The sequence below is a fragment of the Lagenorhynchus albirostris genome, chromosome 15 (genome assembly GCF_949774975.1).
Source record: "Lagenorhynchus albirostris chromosome 15, mLagAlb1.1, whole genome shotgun sequence".
NCBI classification, from domain to species: domain Eukaryota; kingdom Metazoa; phylum Chordata; class Mammalia; order Artiodactyla; family Delphinidae; genus Lagenorhynchus; species Lagenorhynchus albirostris.
In genome coordinates, this window is record NC_083109.1 from 17,841,729 (window position 1) to 17,859,944 (window position 18,216).

The 18,216-nt window shown below is 48.3% G+C and overlaps 1 protein-coding gene across 2 annotated transcripts in view; it reads left to right on the forward strand.

Moving 5' to 3' along the window:
• PTPRT (protein tyrosine phosphatase receptor type T) overlaps positions 1–18,216 on the forward strand; it is a 1,083,394-nt gene that overhangs the window by 878,642 nt on the left and 186,536 nt on the right. The window contains exon 14 of one of the 2 annotated variants that reach the window (XM_060122182.1): positions 8,232–8,288. The exons of the other annotated variant lie outside the window; for it this stretch is intronic. Within the exon in view, the coding sequence (XP_059978165.1) occupies positions 8,232–8,288 (57 nt within the window). The remainder of the gene's footprint in view (positions 1–8,231; positions 8,289–18,216) is intronic. 2 annotated transcript variants of the gene reach the window in all.

The following is an 18,216-nucleotide window of genomic DNA, read 5'->3' on the forward strand; positions in this document are numbered from 1 at the left end:
GAGTGATTAACTCTTTCAGGCCATGTTATGTTTCTTCTCTAGCCTGTTCACTGTTCCCTTTACTTTCCTTGCTCTCAGGAGAGGGAAAACTTTATTTCTGTTTTTGCTGCAGTAAGACCTCTCCTCATCCTGCCCCCTCTGCCGGAAATTATCTAGCTTAACAGATGTACCTCTTTCAGATTGCAGCTTCAATCCCTCCTCCTCAGAAAGACCATCCTAACCTCCAGTCTAATGTGTATCCCCAACGTTTTCCACTCTCGTTATACCCTGTACTTTTTTTCATAGCATTCATCATGACTTACAAATATATATATTTTTGTTGGCTTACATATTGATTGTCTGTCTCCCAGCGAGATTCTAAGTGAAGTAAGTGAAAGGATCGTGCCTATTTTGAGCCATGTTGTGTCCCCAGATCCTAACGAACATTAGTGCTCAGTAATATATGTTGAATGAACAAATAGATAAATGAATGGACTGATCACTCAATTAATCAATCAATTAATGTATGGATCAATGGCTAGATGGCTGGATGGATGGATGGATGGATGAGGTCTTCCATGACCTCATTTTTCAAATACAAGCTACTTGTCAAAATGTTCTCTTGAGGACTTCCCTTGTGGTGCAGTGGTTAAGAATCCTCCTGCCAATGCAGGGGACACGGGTTCGAGCCCTTGTCTGGGAAGATCCCATGTGCTACGGAGCAACTAAACCCGTGCACCACAACTACTGAAGCCTGCGCGCTCTAGGGCCCGCGTGTGGCAACTACTGAGCCCACGTGTTGCAACTACTGAAGCCCATGTGCCTGTGCTCTGCAACAAGAGAAGCCACTGCAGTGAGAAGCCTGCGCACCGCAACAAAGACCCAACGCGGCCAAAAAAAACAAATAAAATTAAAAAAAAATTTTTTTAATGTCCTCTTGGAAGGTAGGAATAAAAGTGGTAGAGGCAGGGATTAGCTACATGATCTACAATCCCCACTAACAAAAAGACCAGCCAGGCTCCGCTTAATTGCCTGTTGTGACAGGGACCTCACTACTCCCCCAGGGAGGTCATCCCACCATTGGACACTTCAGTTGAAGGAAACCTCAACATCAGGGGTCCAAATTGGCTCCCTATTATTTCTGCCATTCAGTCTTTGGGGCCACATAAATCTGACTTTTCTCCTTCCAGAAAATAAAATTTGCCTCCTCGGACTTGTTCCCCCCACCCCAGTTGGGGGCAATCAGGTCCTTGCTTGTCCACTGTCTTCCCATTGGAACCTCTCTGGCCGCCCGCAGGCAGCCTCACTCCCATCTTTGGCGCCAGCCGGCAAGGGAACACAGCTGGCTCTGCAGACTCCCGCTGGGTGTGCCCAAGTGGCAGTTGGAAAAATCAGCTTTGATTTGATTTGCAAACTGAGCCCAGTCATTGAGACAAAATAAATCCGGAAACCCATAAAGCCATTTGCAGAATTGCTTTGCAGAAGAAAGTCACAGTTTTAATCTAGTAAACAGTCTCTAAGGATCCCATTAACACAACCCCCTCAGAGTAGGTGCTGAAAGCTGAACTCCAGAATAATGAAGCATGAGATAAGGGGCCAGTGTCACCCATAGTCCCGTGCTGCCTGGTGGTATTGATGGACCAAAACCACTGTCTTGGGTAACAAGAGGGTGGGTAATAGTCTTTTGTAAATGTGGCTTCTTTTTTTTTTTTAATTAATTTATTTATTTGTATGTTTATTTTTGGCTGTGTTGGATCTTCGTTTCTGCGCGAGGGCTTTCTCTAGTTGCGGCAAGCAGGGGCCACTCTTCATCGCGGTGCACGGGCCTCTCACTTTCGTGGCCTCTCCTGTTGCGGAGCACAGGCTCTGAACGCGCATGCTCAGCGGCCATGGCTCACGGGCCCAGCCGCTCCGCGGCATGTGGGATCCTCCCAGACCAGGGCTCGAACCCATGTCCCCTGCATCGGCAGGCAGACTCCCAACCACTGCGCTGCCAGGGAAGCCCTGTGGCTTCTTTTTATAATGGCTAAGCCTGAGGTGGATTTCATCCAGCGTTTTCTCTCCTCTCTTCCTAATGGATTCTCACCCCAGCAGGGACAATAAATAGGCATTCTCCGGTGAGATGCCCTCATTTCACAGATGCTAAGACTGGGGCCCAGAAGGGGAGTGATGTGTCCCTATGTGTCCCTGGCTTTTTTAGTTACAAGAATAACCTGCCGCAGGTTATGTGAGAAGCCAAGCAAGATGTAGGAGTTGTCTGCTATCAGATAGGAAATGCCCGCTGCCCGCCCTCCCTGCTTCCATTGATCTACTTCTATATGGAAGGTTCTGTCTTGTATAAAGCTTCCTCGAGAGATTACCTGGAATAATGGGAAATCAGAGACACCTGGTTTCAAATCCCACATCCAAAATTTAGCTGTTTAACCTTGAACAAGTCACAACCTCTAGGAGTCCATCCCATCCCTTTTAGGCCTAAGATCATTGGTTCTTTCCCCTGTTAATTTGGGATAATGCACATAAAAGGTCAAGAACATCATAGATGATACAGCTTGCACGGCCTTTCTTCCTTCTTCTGGGTCTTGTCTTATATGAGACCTGGAGACCCAGGTCTACTAAGCACACATCTTCTCTCTGCTCTTCCCCAAGGAAGAAAGCCAAAGCCTGGACCGTAGTCGCTTCTCATGCAGTTGTACAAACCAGGCATTTATCAAATGGACTCAGGCTAGATTCAAAGTGCAGAAACTGAGAGGGGACAGGAATGACACTGGCCTTGGCTCTCAGCATTTATCCTCTTCATCTACAGGCCATTGTGTTTAGATGAGCTCCTACACAGCAATAATATATTTGCATTGCCTGAGTATAAGGTTTTGCTCATGCACTTGCTAACCTTTGACTGTGGCACTTTTCCCCTTCTCATCATCTGCCCGGCAATTTCAGGAGGGAATCCAGAATCACAGGGAGCTCAAATCTAGCTATGGCAGCTGGAAGTAGGGGCTATAATGAAGGATCACTTGTGAGAGGCTAGGCTATAGTGAGTCTGTTGGAAAACTCTTGGTTATTGTTCAGTCCTTAGAAGTCCTACCAGACTTTCAGAGGAGAAAGCCCAGGTGTGTGTTTTGACGTTAGGGCAGGGGAGTGGTACTCCTCTCTAGCCAAGCCCCATGAGATGAATTTTCCATGCTTGGGGTTCTCAGAATTACTTTAGTGTAACAAGGTCTCTTTGTCCCTTGGGCCTCTTTGCTCTCACCCAGCGTCTTCTAGACCCTAAAATGCCAATGGAATAATGTGGATTTCCTTGAAGGTTATGTGACAAGATGGAATAAGAGGATTATATCATGAGTGTACTGTAAAAGAACCTAAAGAAGACCTTTAAACATCCCAACCCTTTAACATTTTTCTTGCTACAACAGCTGGAACATCTGTCTAGTCTTCTCTGTCCTCGCCCTACTCCCTACTCTCTAGATTTGCTCTGGCCACCACCCCGTGACACACAGATGTGCACACCTTCTCCACACCCCACTCAGAAAGACAAAGCTGGTACAACAGAGTCCAGAAAACAAAAGCCAAGACCAACACTTGTCCTTCAAGCATATCCCTGGGGAGTCCTATTTCATCCCTCTAAACTAGAAATGAGGAGTATCTACTTAAAACCTGAGACACCCAAGTTGACTTTAGCTCAGATCTGATATCCCAAAGTCATTGCATCTTATGAAGGGAATAGTAGGCCTTTTAAAATCAGGGGTCAAGGAAAGGGAGAAAACGTGGGTAGGCTGGAGCCAAGGGATAGAAATACAAAGCATAAAGCTCCGCTGGAGCTTTCTCTGATGGGGTCTCAATGTAGTGTCGGGAGTGTTAGCAACAATTAACCACCTACTGTGTGCAAGTCATAGGGCTGTGTGTTCACATGAGTCTCCAGTGCAATGATAGCAGTAAAGCCTGGCATTTATTATGCACTAAATAAATAGTGGTCACCATTATTACCCTTACTTAAGAAATGAAGCAGTGTAAGCTCAGATGGGTTAAATAAAGAGCTTAAGGTCCCTCAGAATTGTCACTCAGATCTAACTCCAATGCTCATGGCATTTCCATGGCGCCATTTTGAATCTTGTCAGTACCACAGACTGGGTGAGATTCTATGAGCCGCTGTCAGGGTCCTCTGTCTCCTATTTGTTAACCCCTTCCCATCCCTCTCTTCCAGTAACAGCTGATAATAGAACCTTTAGGGTGTGATGATGGGTCTTTGGCCTGTCTTTAGCAGTATCCAAGCTAAGTCCTGGGATCTGGGGCAGAAGGTGGGGTCCCTCAAGGAGCCCTCAGCTTTACTTCCACCATGTACCAAAGCTCATAAATGAAGAAATTAATTTGTCTTCAAGGTTATCTGATCCAGGGCCATCTTTAGCCTATCGGCATCTCTTTGCATTCAACCTTCATTGCTTTAGAAGGGAAAAAAAAACCAGAAAGCAAGTCTGAGGCACTCAGTATTCAGACCTCCTTCTTCTTTGCATGGTCCCAATGTTTTTGTTGATGGCTGTCATAGATACATATGAGCAAGCTCTGGAAGCTGTGAAGAGAGAAGGATCATGAATCCTCCAGTAAAAAAGCCACATTGTAGGCAGACCGGATGACAGAGGAGAAAGCAAGGGACTTCATCTTTTGTTCTGCTGAATTAGAAAGGATAAGCTAGGCTTTGCTGCAACAACAAATTAATACCTAAATCTCAGTAGTTCAGTGCCACAAAGGCTTCTTTGTTGTTATGCCATCTAGAATATAAATGGCCTCAAAGGACCCCATAGCAGGGGAGAAGTAAGTATGGAAGTAGTAACCTGGATCTTAAATACTTCACTTGGAAATAACTCATGTGACTTCCACTTACATGACCTTGATGAGACTAGAATTCTTCCATATGCCTTAAGGAGAGATGGGCCAGGCACCAGTAAACACCAGTTGTCTCTAGCACTAAATATATGAGTCCTTTACCTATTTCTACTTCCTTTGTGTCCTGCTAAGACCCATTATCCATCACTTAACTTCTACTACTCCACCCACTGGGAAGACGTCTCCCCATCCCAGCACCTGTCCAGATACACCTCTGTTCCCACCCCTCATAGCTAAGCATTCCTGCTAAACAGTTATAGCCATAAATTGTAGGGTGGGGAGGCTCCTCTGGGCCTCCCAACCAAACTAAGGCTTTAACTCTTTTTCATTTAATCCTCGAAAGAACTTCATGAGATACTTACTGTCATCCCCATTTTATAAGTAGAGAAATTGAAACTCCAAAATGTGTGTAATTTTCCAAGTGACACGGCTAGTAAATGAAAAATACTAAACTAGAATTTCATTTATCCATTTAGTTTTGAGTGCAACTTAATATTGATACGTGGTCCCCCGTCTCCTAGAGGTTAAGAAGTTTGTCTTTGGATTTGCACAGTCTTTGACTCCAGGCTAGAAAATGTACTTAACTGCTCTGTATCTCAGTTTCCCCACCTATGAAACAATGACAATAACACCACTTACTTCACGGGGCTAATTAAGAAGTTAATGAGCACATCAAGTGCTTAGTGCTATGTCTGGCTAATAATAAGCACTCAACAAATAGTAAGTAGTGAGGGAGCCAACCAAGAGTAATTATATCAATACGCTATGATGAGGGCTATGGTGAAGGTAAATTCAGGACGCTGTGGAAGCAGAGAGAAGAGACACATAAGTCAAGGTAGGGTGTACCTTCTCAGGTATGTGGTCACTGAGACAAAGTTTTGAAAGAAGAGTGACAATTATCATATTGAACAAGGCTGGAGAGTAAGACAGGGAGGTCTTCTGAGCTGAGGAATGTACACGTGCAGATCACTGGAGGCAAGAGAGGTGGCCACTGAACTTGAATGGGACGGGGTTCCTTTGAACCATGGCTAGAATGCCAGTGTGACCACAGGAGGCTGGGAGGGATCAGAGGTGAGGCTGGAGTGGTAAGCAAGGCCAGGACACTGAGGACACTGCATTAGCCCCGTGGCGTCTAGAGGAGCAATGATTGTCCTGAGACAGTGCGAGCCCTTGGAGGTGCTCGGCAGGCTGCCTTTGTCGCGAAGGCTACCCTAATTACAGCTTAGAAACTGGACCAGAGAACGGAGACTGAGGCAAGGATAAGGCTGGAGCAGGGAAGAACAGGTAGGAGGCTGCTGAAAGAGGCCAGATGGGGATTTGAGTCACCTCTTCTCTCAGCCTTCTATTTCTTTTTCTGACATGCCAGGCCAGCAGTCTCTGTCTTGCCTGCCTCAAAAGGTTGGGGGCACATTTACTAAAAACATGCGCTTAGAACAGGGGTCGGCAAACTTTTCTGTGAAGGGCCAGATAGTGACTTTCAGTTTTTCAGGCCATATGGTCTCTGTCACTACTTCTCCACTTTGTCATCGTAGCACAAAAGCAGCCGTAGATAATGCATGTAAAACGAGTGTGGCTGTGTTCCAATACAAATTTATTTATGGACACCGAAATTTGAATTTTATTTAATTTTCATGTGTCACAAAATATTACTCTTCTTTTTATTTTTTTTCCCAGCCATTAAAAAGTGTAAAAACCATCTTCACCAGTGGGCACACAGAAAACAGTGGGTGGCCAGATTTGGCCTACCAGCTATAGTAGTTTCCTATAAAACTAGAACGTGATTTGAAAGGGGTGAAGTTGGACTTGGAATGTGGTTTGAAAATGTTGAAGTTCCCCATACCTTTGAGGGAGGAGTATTATGATTACCGTTGACTGGTGGTTACAGTTTGACGTATTTCACAGCTGTTGGTAAAGCTTGCCATTTGTGTGAATTTTTGAAATTATGTATTTCCTGTTTCTCAGTTGGTCTGGGACGTCCTACCCCTCTCTCCATTTTGTATAAGGACTTTATACAATTTTGTTGATGAATCACTAGAGAAACACGCAGCCTTTGACGGGGCCTAGGACACCTTCCTGCTTTTTGATTCAGTTTCGAGAGGCAAGTAGTGGGTTCAAAAGGACAGAACATTGAAGTCGTACAAACCAGGATCTGAATACTGCCTCTGCCAGTTCAGAGTTCTGTGGCCTTGAGCAAGTTATATCAATTTTCTGATTCATCCTTCCTTCATTCATTTATTCAACAGATATACCCTGAGTACCTACTGTGCAGCTCCACCACAATGCCACAGCAGGACATTTGTAAATGACAGTGACTGATTTCAAGGAGACTCAGAATTGCGGGGGTGGCAGCCACTTAAAATACAGTGAGGTTATTGCTTGGGGAAGGGAAGACCAGGGTGTTCGGGGAAGACAGAAGAAGGGCACTGACCCATATATGGTGGGTCTCCCAGAGCGAAGGACTTCTGAACCGACACCTGGAGGATGAACAGTCATCATCCAGGTGAAGAGGCAGGAAGGGGGTATTTCCACACCAAGCTACCAGCCTAGGTAAGGCCTGACGACAAGAAGGTGGGCCGGGGGGCGCTGCTGATGAGGGAAAGGAGTTTATTGTGCTCGGGACAGAGCACAGAGTGCGGTGGTGGGAGTGGAGAGAGGCTGGAGGGGCGGGCAGGGAACTCATCACTGACGGTCTGTGAACTGGGTTAAGGAGGTTGAAGTTGACCTGGAGCACAACAGGGTCACTGATGCGTTTCGACTGAAGGATGGAGAACGGACTGAAGGGGACAGGACTGGAGGCGGGAGGACCAGCAGGGGCTGCTTCAATAACCCAAGCGAAACAGGAGGATGTCTTGAACGGAGTGGAGATGAAATTGGAGAGAAGGGGGCAGCTTCAGTACCTTTTCTGGAGTAGAATTAAGAAGGCATGCCAAGTGATCAGAAGTGGGAGATCAGTAAAAAGGAGAGGTAAAGGACGACTCCCAGGCTTGTAGACGGCGTGGCTACGTGGATGGTGACGCCATTTACTAAGAAAGGGAAGACGGGGAGAAGATGTCTGGGTGGAAAGGCTATGGGTTGGTTTATAATAATACTGACCTTTCTGGGTTGTTCTAAGTCTTAGAAACATTGTATGTGAAGTACCTGGCAGAGTCCCTGGCATGTGGTGGGTGCTTGATAAATGGTGACTCTTATTATTTCATTAAAAAAAATCTATTTCAGGCCCTGTTTTGTTAGATCATGATGTTCTTTTGCTGTTTAGCGTGAGCTCTTCAGAGCCGCGAGAATTGCAGCTTTGTTCACCGTACTGCACGTGTTCATGTGTGTTTCTTTCTCTCCTTCTCTTCTGCATGCTGCCTGGGGACTGGCTTCCTTGTGGTCAGCACCAATGGGCAGCGCCCAGGTGACCCCGGGGACTCCACTCTGCCTTCTCACCACAGGTGATCACCAGAGCCCTGGGCGGGGGGGAGGGGAGTGAGAGCAGCCTGTGCTCAGTGGTCCCTGGAGGCCAGGTGCACCCGAGAGGAACTGGCAGTCTCTCCAACCCACCCACATATCCACCCACGCAGCCATCCCTCCACCCCCCCATCCCTCCCTCCCTCCCTCCCTCCCTCTATCCATCCATCCATCTATTCATCCATTCACCCATTCTACTAACGCATACACAGTACCTACTATGTGCCAGGCACTGCTCTAAGCGTTGAGGTATATAGTGATGAGCAAAAGAAAACCTATTCCTGTACCTTTGGGGGAGGGGAAAGAGCCATTCATCCAAAAAAAAGAAAAAAACTACACAAATAAATGGACAGCTGCAACTCTGAGTCAGGCTACAAAGAAGAGATGTGTGGTGTTCAAAATAAACCAACAAACATACCTGGAGCCCAGGGAATGATTCCCAGGGGAAGTGACAGCTGAGCTGTGGTCTGAGGTTGGGGGAAAATCGACCTACCTTATCTGTGCTTAGATCTGGCTATGACCCCCACACCGTCTGCCGTTTGTCTTGGACAGGTCACTTCAGTATGATGATTCCCACCTCTCCTATCTGTTAAGTAAGAGTAATAATGCTTCCCTCTTAGGGAGCACCGTTTTCTTACAGACTTTGCACCTGCAGAGTCTTCTGCAGCCGTATCCTGAGATGAAACAAGATAATGAATATGAAAAAGGGTGCTATGGGAACACCCAGTCTAAATAAATAGTGTAGGTATTTATTTGAAGCAAATACCAGCCCCTTCCCTGTAGCACACTGTATTTCAATCTCATTTCATATAAACTTCCGCTGCTCTTCAAAGATTGGGATGCAGAACCCGTCAGACGCTGATGCCCATCATGGAGCCCCAGAGACAGAAGAGACCCTGCTGACATAGGGATCTCTACTGCGGGGGTCCTTCCTGGTCAGTGGAGGTTTCTTAGAGATTTCAGATCTTTAACTGGCATCTCTCTCAAAGTTCTTGCTCAGACAGCGGTCTCCTCTCTGCTAGTCCCTGACTGGTCAGTGTGTCATGGTGGGAAAGGGGATACATCATGCAAGGATGACATGAGTCCAGCCGTCCAGGACCTCATGGTCCACTTCTGTTCACCCCCTTTCCCAAACTCGGAAACTTCACTGCTCAGTGAAGCACTGCTTCACTGCTTCACTGTCTTAGCCTGGGTTTCCCAGACACAGAGCCTGAGATGGGGATTCTTGTGCAAATTATTCACTGATGAGTATTCTCAGAAGAAAGAAAGCGAGGGAGATGGGATAGGGCCGGGGAAGAAGCCAAGGGAGGATGTGGAGACTGTGTCAGCTGAGCCCACGGGGGCTCTGGAGTGTGCACTCTTATCACTGGGGCATCCCCACTTTGAGGCAGGGGCTCCAGCATTTGTGCCGCTGTGTCAGTTTAGCCGTTGCCCGTGTCCTGGCGAGGCAACTTCACTTTGCCTTATGGCAGTTCTGCAGGGAAGGAGGTGGCTGTGAGCTCTTAGCAGCCAGCACCGCCCCCCCCCCCCCCCCCCGCCACCACCAGCTGGAGATTAGCGCACCAGCCCAGGAAAGGAGATCTGAGCAGAGCCTTCACAGCATTCACGACAGCCAAGTTCTGTCCCCGCCTTTGTGCCTGCCATCAAGCCCCATAGCCCAGCATGTCACCATCAACACCCTAGGAATGTCATCACAGCCACTCCCTAGTTATATGACCTCAAGTAAGTTGCACAGCCTTTGTTTCACCTGCAAAATGAATCGTCACACCTACTGCAGAGTCATACTCAAGATTACATTAGGTGACCCTAGAGAGTACCCTGCTCTCCAGGCCTTCATCAAATGTCAGGCTCCTACCCCATCCCATCAAAGGCCCCCAGCCTCACTCTCACCCCAAAGGAGGTGGCAGTTGCAGACGGATGCACGGTGACAGTGAGAAGAGAGTGGTTCCTACCACATGCCCACACCCAGTGTACCAAGGAAACAGTGCTTCTCTGGAAGGTGCAAGCAGCTCCCTTCCTGCTGGGCCAGTGTTTTCCGGGCTCTCTTCAAGTCCGCAGTCCTGTAATGTTTTCTTTAAACAGAGTCAATCCCATATCAGGCACATTTGTTTTACCTCTTGCCTTCTGAGGCGTCTGAACGCTCCCTCTCTGACAGGTTTATTTCATTGTGTTGCATTTATTTCCACGCCTTTCTCAGCCTCGTTTGATGGGTGAGGTGCCCGCGAGTATTTCGAGCAGGCTGTCCCTTTCCAAGGGCGTTTTTGTTAATGCTCATCCCCTGGTAGCAATAACGGCTGATGTGAATAATAACCACCCGGGTCTGAGTAATGGAGACATTAGACCGTGAATACAAGCAGCCTCTTCGCGTCAGCACCAACTCAGAGGACTGTGGAAGCCGGTTGTGGAGCAAGGGGGCAGGCTGGCTTTTAGAGTGAGCGGATGAGTGCAAGTCTCAGCTCAGCCACTTCTTGCGAGTCATTGCTCTAGTGTGGGCTTCATTCTCTCCATCAGGAGAAGCAAGGTTACCAACACCCCTGGCCATCGTTAATGGTGAGAACTGTGTGTGATAACTCCAACTAGTTCTTCAGGTCTTCCTGACTTACTGGCTTTTCCTTCAAGGAGTTTATGCTCTAGGGTAGGGTTTCTCAACCTCAGCACTAGTGACATTTGGGGACAAATAAGTCTTAGTTGTGGGAGGCTGTCCTGTGCACTGTAGGATGTTTAGCAAATCCCTAAACTCATTAGATGCCAGGAGCACTTGATTCCCCAACTAGGACAGCAAATACATCTCCTGACACAGCCGGATATCCCCTGAGGGGCAAAAGCGCCCCCTGCTGAAAACCTCCAGAGTTGACTGTGTTCAGTAGATATAGCATCTCAGACATGTATGCATTTTGAAAATTTTTAGAGTCACATTAAAGTACAAAGTAACAGGTGAAATTCATTTTAATAAATTTTATTTAACCCAATGTCTACAAAATATTATCATTTTAACATGTAAGAAATATTTTAAAATTACTAATGAAAGATATGTTGCATTTTTTTTTAGCACTAAGTCTTTGAAATCTGGTGTCAATTTTATACTTACAGCACTTTGCAATTCAGATGCTACATTTTAAACAGTTAATAATGAAGTATTATCCTAAAAAGATAAACATTGTGTTTAACAAAATATACTTTACAGTGTTCCCATGTTACAATTTAAATTATTGGAGATAAATTTTAAAATTCAGTTCCTCCTTCACACTAGACGCACTTCAAATGCTCAGTAACCACGTGTGGCTTAGTGGCTATCATCTTAGCGCAGATGTAGAGATAATTAGGAATTTAGGATTAGCAGATACAAACTACTGTATATAAAACAGATAAACAACAAGGTCCTACTATATAGCATAGGGAACTATATTCAGTATCTTGTAATGACCTATAATGGAAAAGGATCTGAAAAAAGAATATATATATTGATATAAAACTGAATCACTTTGCTCTACACCAGAAACTAATACAACATTGTAAATCAACTATACTTCAATTTTTAAAAATTAAAAAAAAACCAACAAAATGGCTTGACCATCTGTGAGCCTAGTTGGTAGACAGAAGTGTAGAGGCACAGAGTGCAGAGGGTCAATAAATGTTCAGTTCTTTTTATTCCATTTAGACACACCCCCAGGTGACATTCAGCAATATCTGGAAATGTATTTGGTTGTCACAGCTGGGTATGAGGCGTTACTGGCATGTAGTGGGCAGAGGCCAGGGATGCTTCCATCGAAAAAAATAAGGTAAAACCTCTTATGGTCAGGGTTGGGTGTTTTTCTGTAGTGGGATGACTTGCGACTGCACTGAACAGATGACTAGTTATTTACTATTTCAGCTGAAGGACCAGGTGGACCCCAGACCCACCATCACTGAAACAGTGCTTTTCTAGCCCCTGCAGTAGCTTGGCCAGGCCTCCAGGGGGCGCTCTGGGAGACTGAGCCCAGTAGGAGACTGGCAGCACCCAATCTGGAGGCTAGAATGGATGCACCGAAAGTCAGCCAGGTAGCCCTGCTCCGTCCGGTCTGAACCCGCAGGCTGGCCCATCGTCACTGCCTTGCCCATGCTGAGTGCCCGTTGTCCATTCTCCCTGGGGAGGAGGGCCTTGGGACAAGCCCTCACGTGGAGCCCAAACTCTGTTCCTTAAAACTGGGGAACTTTGGCAAATCACTGAGCCTTTCTGAGCCTTGGTTTCCTTTCTATGATGTAGTAAGGATGAGTCCCTGCCCTGCCTGGCTCAGTCATGACCAGGGTCAGCAGACAAAGTGGATGCATTTCCAGCAGGGCTCCTGGTTTGAGAGGGTGCCAGGTACAACTCCACTCTATCATTCCCTCCTTTGCACTTCATGTTAAAACTCTGTTGTTATTTTCCTGGCAAGTCTTTAAACCAGGACCTTGCCACAGTGACAGGATTCAGGCCATAATATGCTCGCTGGGACTGCTCTGCAGCTAACTGCCTCTAAAGCAACTTTCCCAGGGATGTCTTGTAAATCTTGGATCCAGGTAGAAAGAGTTTGAGCCTTTGGGGCAAGGCTGTGTGGCTGAGAGCAGATGGGGAAGCACGGCAGCCTTAGGGAAGGCCCAGCAGGATGCCTGGTGCCCCTGGCAGGCTTGGACATCCTGGGGAGTGAGCGACCCTCCCAGGGAGGTTCTGCCCTCTGGCAGGGGTTGATGGATGGTGTGAGAAGAGGAGCTAGAGGCAGGAGGACCAGATGAAGCTCTCTGGAAAAGACTTAAACCTGTACATCCACCATGATGGGGCTGTGCTTGGCGGAGAGAGGTGGAAGACAGGCAGTGGGAGTGCAGCCTGCTGGCTGGAGAGAGGTGGCAGCTCTGGGGGACAGTGGCACCAGGAGTGTTCAACATGATGATGAAAAGAACAATAAAATAGTAAATATGTGTTACATCCTTCTTACGTCCCGTGGAATGTGCTGAGGGTTTCATATTATTAATGTACTGAAACTTCTCAACAACTCTACCATGTAGGGTACCATTAGCATTCTCATTTTATAGATAAGGAAACTGTATTTTATAGATATGAAGTCTGAGGCTCTGGTGACTGAAAATCACACAACTCGGAAATGATGAAACGGGATTTGAACCTAGGTCTCTGGAAAGTCTGTAATCTTACCCGCTATGCTCTATACCCATGGCCAGTATTAGTGAGCACCCATTACATGCCTGGGACCGAGAACTACCATGATCCAGGGCTGTGCCTCAAAAACTATATCACATACTAGCTGTGGGACTTTGAGCCTCAGAGAGATTACACAGTTTGCCCCATTTCCTTGTCTGCAAAATGGGGACACTAATAATTGCTAGTTGTTGAGAGGAATACATGAGAAATAAACTTTAAGTGTCATTATTATCCTAAACCCATTTTACAGGTGAGGAAACTGAGGTCCAGAGAGGAGGGAAGCAGAGAATCTGGCGACATTGGTGACATTCAGGCAGGTGGCTGGGCCAGAACTGTGGCCCAGCCTGAGAAACACAGAGGACGGGGGTGAGAGGTAAGAACCCACCAGAGCCCCAGGTCTGAGGCACCTAAAGTGCCAAGCAGGATTCACAAACCAGGGCTCATTAGGGAATTGGGACATACAAGGTGGGAGGCTGGACACAGCAGCGCAGCAACCCCAGCTGCAGAGATGGCCCAAAGCAAGAGCAGGATGGAGAGTGAGGCAGCACGATGCTGAAGTCCTTAGACCTGGGCATCCTCCAGTTCCCCTTGACGGAGGCTTCAGTTGGTCCCAGAGCACAGTCTGGGGCTGCACCTGCAGAATAGGGGCGGAATACCTGAAGAACAGCTGGGGGGTCAGGGAGGCAGATGGTAATCAGGAGCCAGGTGGTCACCGCAGAACCTCCTCAGCTTTTTCGTTTGGCTGCCCAAGTGGCTGCAGGCAGACTCTATGAAGCAGGGAAGGAGTCGAGTACTCAGTCAAGTGCACCAGAGTGTCACCTTTGTCAGTAGTCTTACAGCAGATGTTCACAGCCTGACAGACACCGGGGTCTTGGAACACCATTCTGACTGCCAGCTTCTGCTACCACTCTCCCAATGAACTCAAAAGACAATGCAGAAGAGGAAGGCATCTTGCCGGGGTGCCCTATCCCCTGTGGAGTGTTCTCCTGTGGCATGTGAATGTCTGTGTTTCCTATAAAGCAAGCATCCAAGCAAGGTGCATGTAAGAGACTGAGACCCTCGCTACGCCTTTTTCTCTCTTGGGATATTTTCCTTAGACCAAGGAGAAATCCGTCTCCAGTCTGCTGTCCAAACTGCCATTAAATTCAGATTCAGGGGCTTCCCTGGTGGCGCAGTGGTTGAGAGTCCGCCTGCCAATGCAGGGGACACGGGTTCGTGCCCCGGTCTGGGGGGATCCCGCGTGCCGCGGAGCGGCTGGGCCCGTGAGCCATGGCCGCTGAGCCTGCGCGTCCGGAGCCTGTGCTCCGCAACGGGAGAGGCCACAACAGTGAGAGGCCCGCGTACCGAAAAAAAAAAAAAATTCAGATTCAGAAACCCAGCGTCATCCTTGACCTCTCTCTCCCTGTCTTTAATATTCAGTTAGTCATCAGGTCTGTCCGATATTTGCCTCCGAAATCTCTTCTGCATCTTTCCCTTCTTGCTCACTGCTGCGACTCATGTTTGAGATTCATAAAGTCTTCATCAGATTAGTGTAACAGCTTCCAAAGTGGTCTCCCTATCATCACGCTGGTCCTTTCCGATGTACGCTCCACAGAAGACAAGCGATCACCCCGAAATAAGAGTCTGATCCTGATTAAGATGCTCCCAAGATTCCCTTTGTGCTCGGGGACAATTAGCCTGATTCGAAAGCCCTTCGCTCTCTAGTCGCTGACCCTTCCCCATCTCCCCACCTCTATTTCCTCCTTGGCGCCCAGTGCCACACTCACACTGGGTATGTACACAGGACCTGCCTTATGACACTCTGCTCCCTTTGCTGGATGACCTCCCTGCATGGTCTGCCTTACTCGCCCCCTGGAATCAAATTCAGACAGTGTGATCTCTGCAAAGCCTTCCCAGATCCCCACTGTCTCAGGCTGCACCTAAAGAAGATGGCAACTGGCCAGGCCAGTGGGCACCGAGGACACCCCCTCAGCCCTGAGTGGGGTTCCTCTCCAACAGGTCACACATTCTCATTACAAGCGCTTGCCTTGGAACTGTCTGGTTTCTGTCACCTCTTTCCCTCTGCCCAGCACATATATAGTGGTCATTTACCTGACCCCATGCACGAATGCACTAATAAATGAGCAGGTAGAGTATGTGCCAGGCACGGCGCACCACCCCGCCCTACCTTTGGCCTCCACCCTGTGATGCGTCAAGCCCCCATCTACCATTTTGTTAGGTTTATTGTGAGTCACTGAGCACTGGTTTTCAGTCCGGTATTTGAACTCCATGCAGCCCCATCTGCCCAGCTTCCTAGAGACTGATTCTCTGGAGGCTTTGAGTAGGATTCCCCAAAATCCACTGGTCCAGCCCTGCTGAGCCCAGTACCCAGCCTGGACCCACATGGTGCTGACCCAGGAGAGGTCAGGCTGGGGACAGGAGTCATGCGCATCCCAGAGAGACCTGTCCCCAGACTCTGTGTCCGTGTGAGTGAGAACCGACCGGGCAAACGTTCCGGACCTCAGCTTTTTCCCTCTATCATTTGCTAATAGCAGAGCTGCTTTTCTCTCCATCCTTTGGGGAGGCAGGTAGATCAGCTTTTAGTACAGAACACGGTGATTCAGTGTTTCTGCTTTCAAAAGCCAAGGGGCAAAGGCTGGAAGAAAGAAAACATGTTCATGGTGGATTTGGCTGGAATCTCAACAATCGATGCGGCTCCCACTGCTGGTTTTATTACCCTCACTCAGCTGCGTTGCACTAATCTGAATTCTGTGCTGCGTGTTCTCTCTGATCCTGCCCATGCTTTCACTAATCCCTGCTATAGATTTCTCTCTCTCCCTCCCAGAAGCCTTCTCTCCTTTCCAGGCACCTTGATACTTGCTGTAAACTGCATATTCCAGAGGTATGATCTGGGCAGAGCTGCCCCGGCTGGTCAAATCTTCTCTTCCCCTCCCCATTCCTGCCCTTTTGTGGCAGGTACCATGTTCACCCCTTAGGGGATAAATTTGGCCGCAATCAGTTGGAATGAATTGGATTATGTTTCTGAGTAAGAGCCTTAGGGACACCTTGGCCCCGGTACATCCCGCTGTGCTGTTCAGACAAATAAAGCCAGGACCTACTGTCCTTCCAGAAGCCTCCTGTTCCACTCAGCCCATGACCAAGCAGGAGTTTCCCATCCCTCTTACTGTGTGCTCTCCGTTTGACACCATTCCTGTTTGAATTCACTTAGTGAAATGCTAAGACCTCCCTCCCATTTGCAGCCCCTTCCCAGGCTGTTTGAATCATGACTCAGCATAATCTGGGGTTATGGGTTGAAGTGTGTCCCTCACAAAAGATGTGTTGAAGGAGAACTAACCCCCGGTTCCTGTGAAGGTGATTTTATCTAGAAAGAAGGTCTTTGCAGATATAATTAGTTAAGATGAAGTCATGAAGGTGGCCCCAAATCCAATATGACTGGTGTCCTTACAAGAAAAGGAAAACATCAGGTGAAGACAGAGACACACAAGGAGAACCTATGTGACGACAGAGGTGGAGACTGGAGTGATGCGTCTACAGGCCGAGCAGTGCCGAGGGTTGCCAGCAGCTAGGAGAGGCGAAGAAAGAGTCTACCCAGCCTCAGAGGGAGCACGGCCCTGCTGACACATTGATGTCAAACTCCCAGCCTCTAAATTTCTGTTGTTTAAGCCACCCAGGTTGTGGTAATTTACTACAACCCTAGGAAACTAATACACTTGGAAATGCGCTTGGAAATCCTGAGCATCAGGCAGCTGGCGGGGCTCCAGCTTCCAGAGCCATGCCTCTACAGCAAACAGACCTCAAGGCGGCCAAGACCAAGGGCAACATCCCAGAGAATCCCTCTGGCCCCCCTGCCCCCGCTGTGGGGTCTCCGAGTTGGCTGGACTCTGCAGTTGTCTCTCAGCGGGGCTCCCCTGTGTGGCCCTGACCGTCCCCTCTGTGATCTGCCTCCTGCATTTCAATAGCTTTAGCATCTGCTGCTGGTCACGCCCCGCCCTTGGCCTCTGCCTCACCAACCAGGCTGTTTCCCATTGTCCTGGCATCATTTGACCTGTAGGCCATCCCTGGTAGGCTTTTGTGCTGCCTCTACACTGACTGCTCCTGTGAAGGCTTCCCTTGTTCTACAGCTGCCCAGGACTGCTCTGAACTCCGCAGGAAGAATTAACAATCCATTCAGTGTGACCATTTGCTCTCTCACAGCGGCTGCCAGAGAAGGTCTAAAGGGACTATCACTTTGCCGCTGGGCCTCCGAAAGTCTGTGTGTTCTCTCTCACATCTGCTCTTCAGACTAAATCCTTAATCCCCAGCGCAGGCCTTGGGTGCCCCTCACTCCCGCAGCTAAGCAACTTTGAGCCCCCTGGGCTCCAGGCTCAACACACAAGTTCTGCAAGCAGGGAGCCGGCACTGTCGGCTCTGAGCTGACTCGGCCTCTCCATCCTCATCCATGGGGCAGGCTTCTTCCGGACCACAGGGAGCCGGGGTGGGGAAGGGAGGGAGGAGACCACTGGGTGGTCCACAGTGTGTCCCACACCACTGATGCCATACGGAAATCAAGCTTGTAGTCTAGTTTTGCCTAAGCAGAGTCATACACTCCCTTCGCTGTACAGCCCTCACACGGAGCTTCGATGTTCAGCTTGCACACTTGTCTCCGCCACTATATAGTGAGTTCTCAGACAGCAGGGTGGTCCCCTAATCACCTTGCATGCCCAGCACCTGGCTGTACCCACATCATCATTATAATCCCAGCA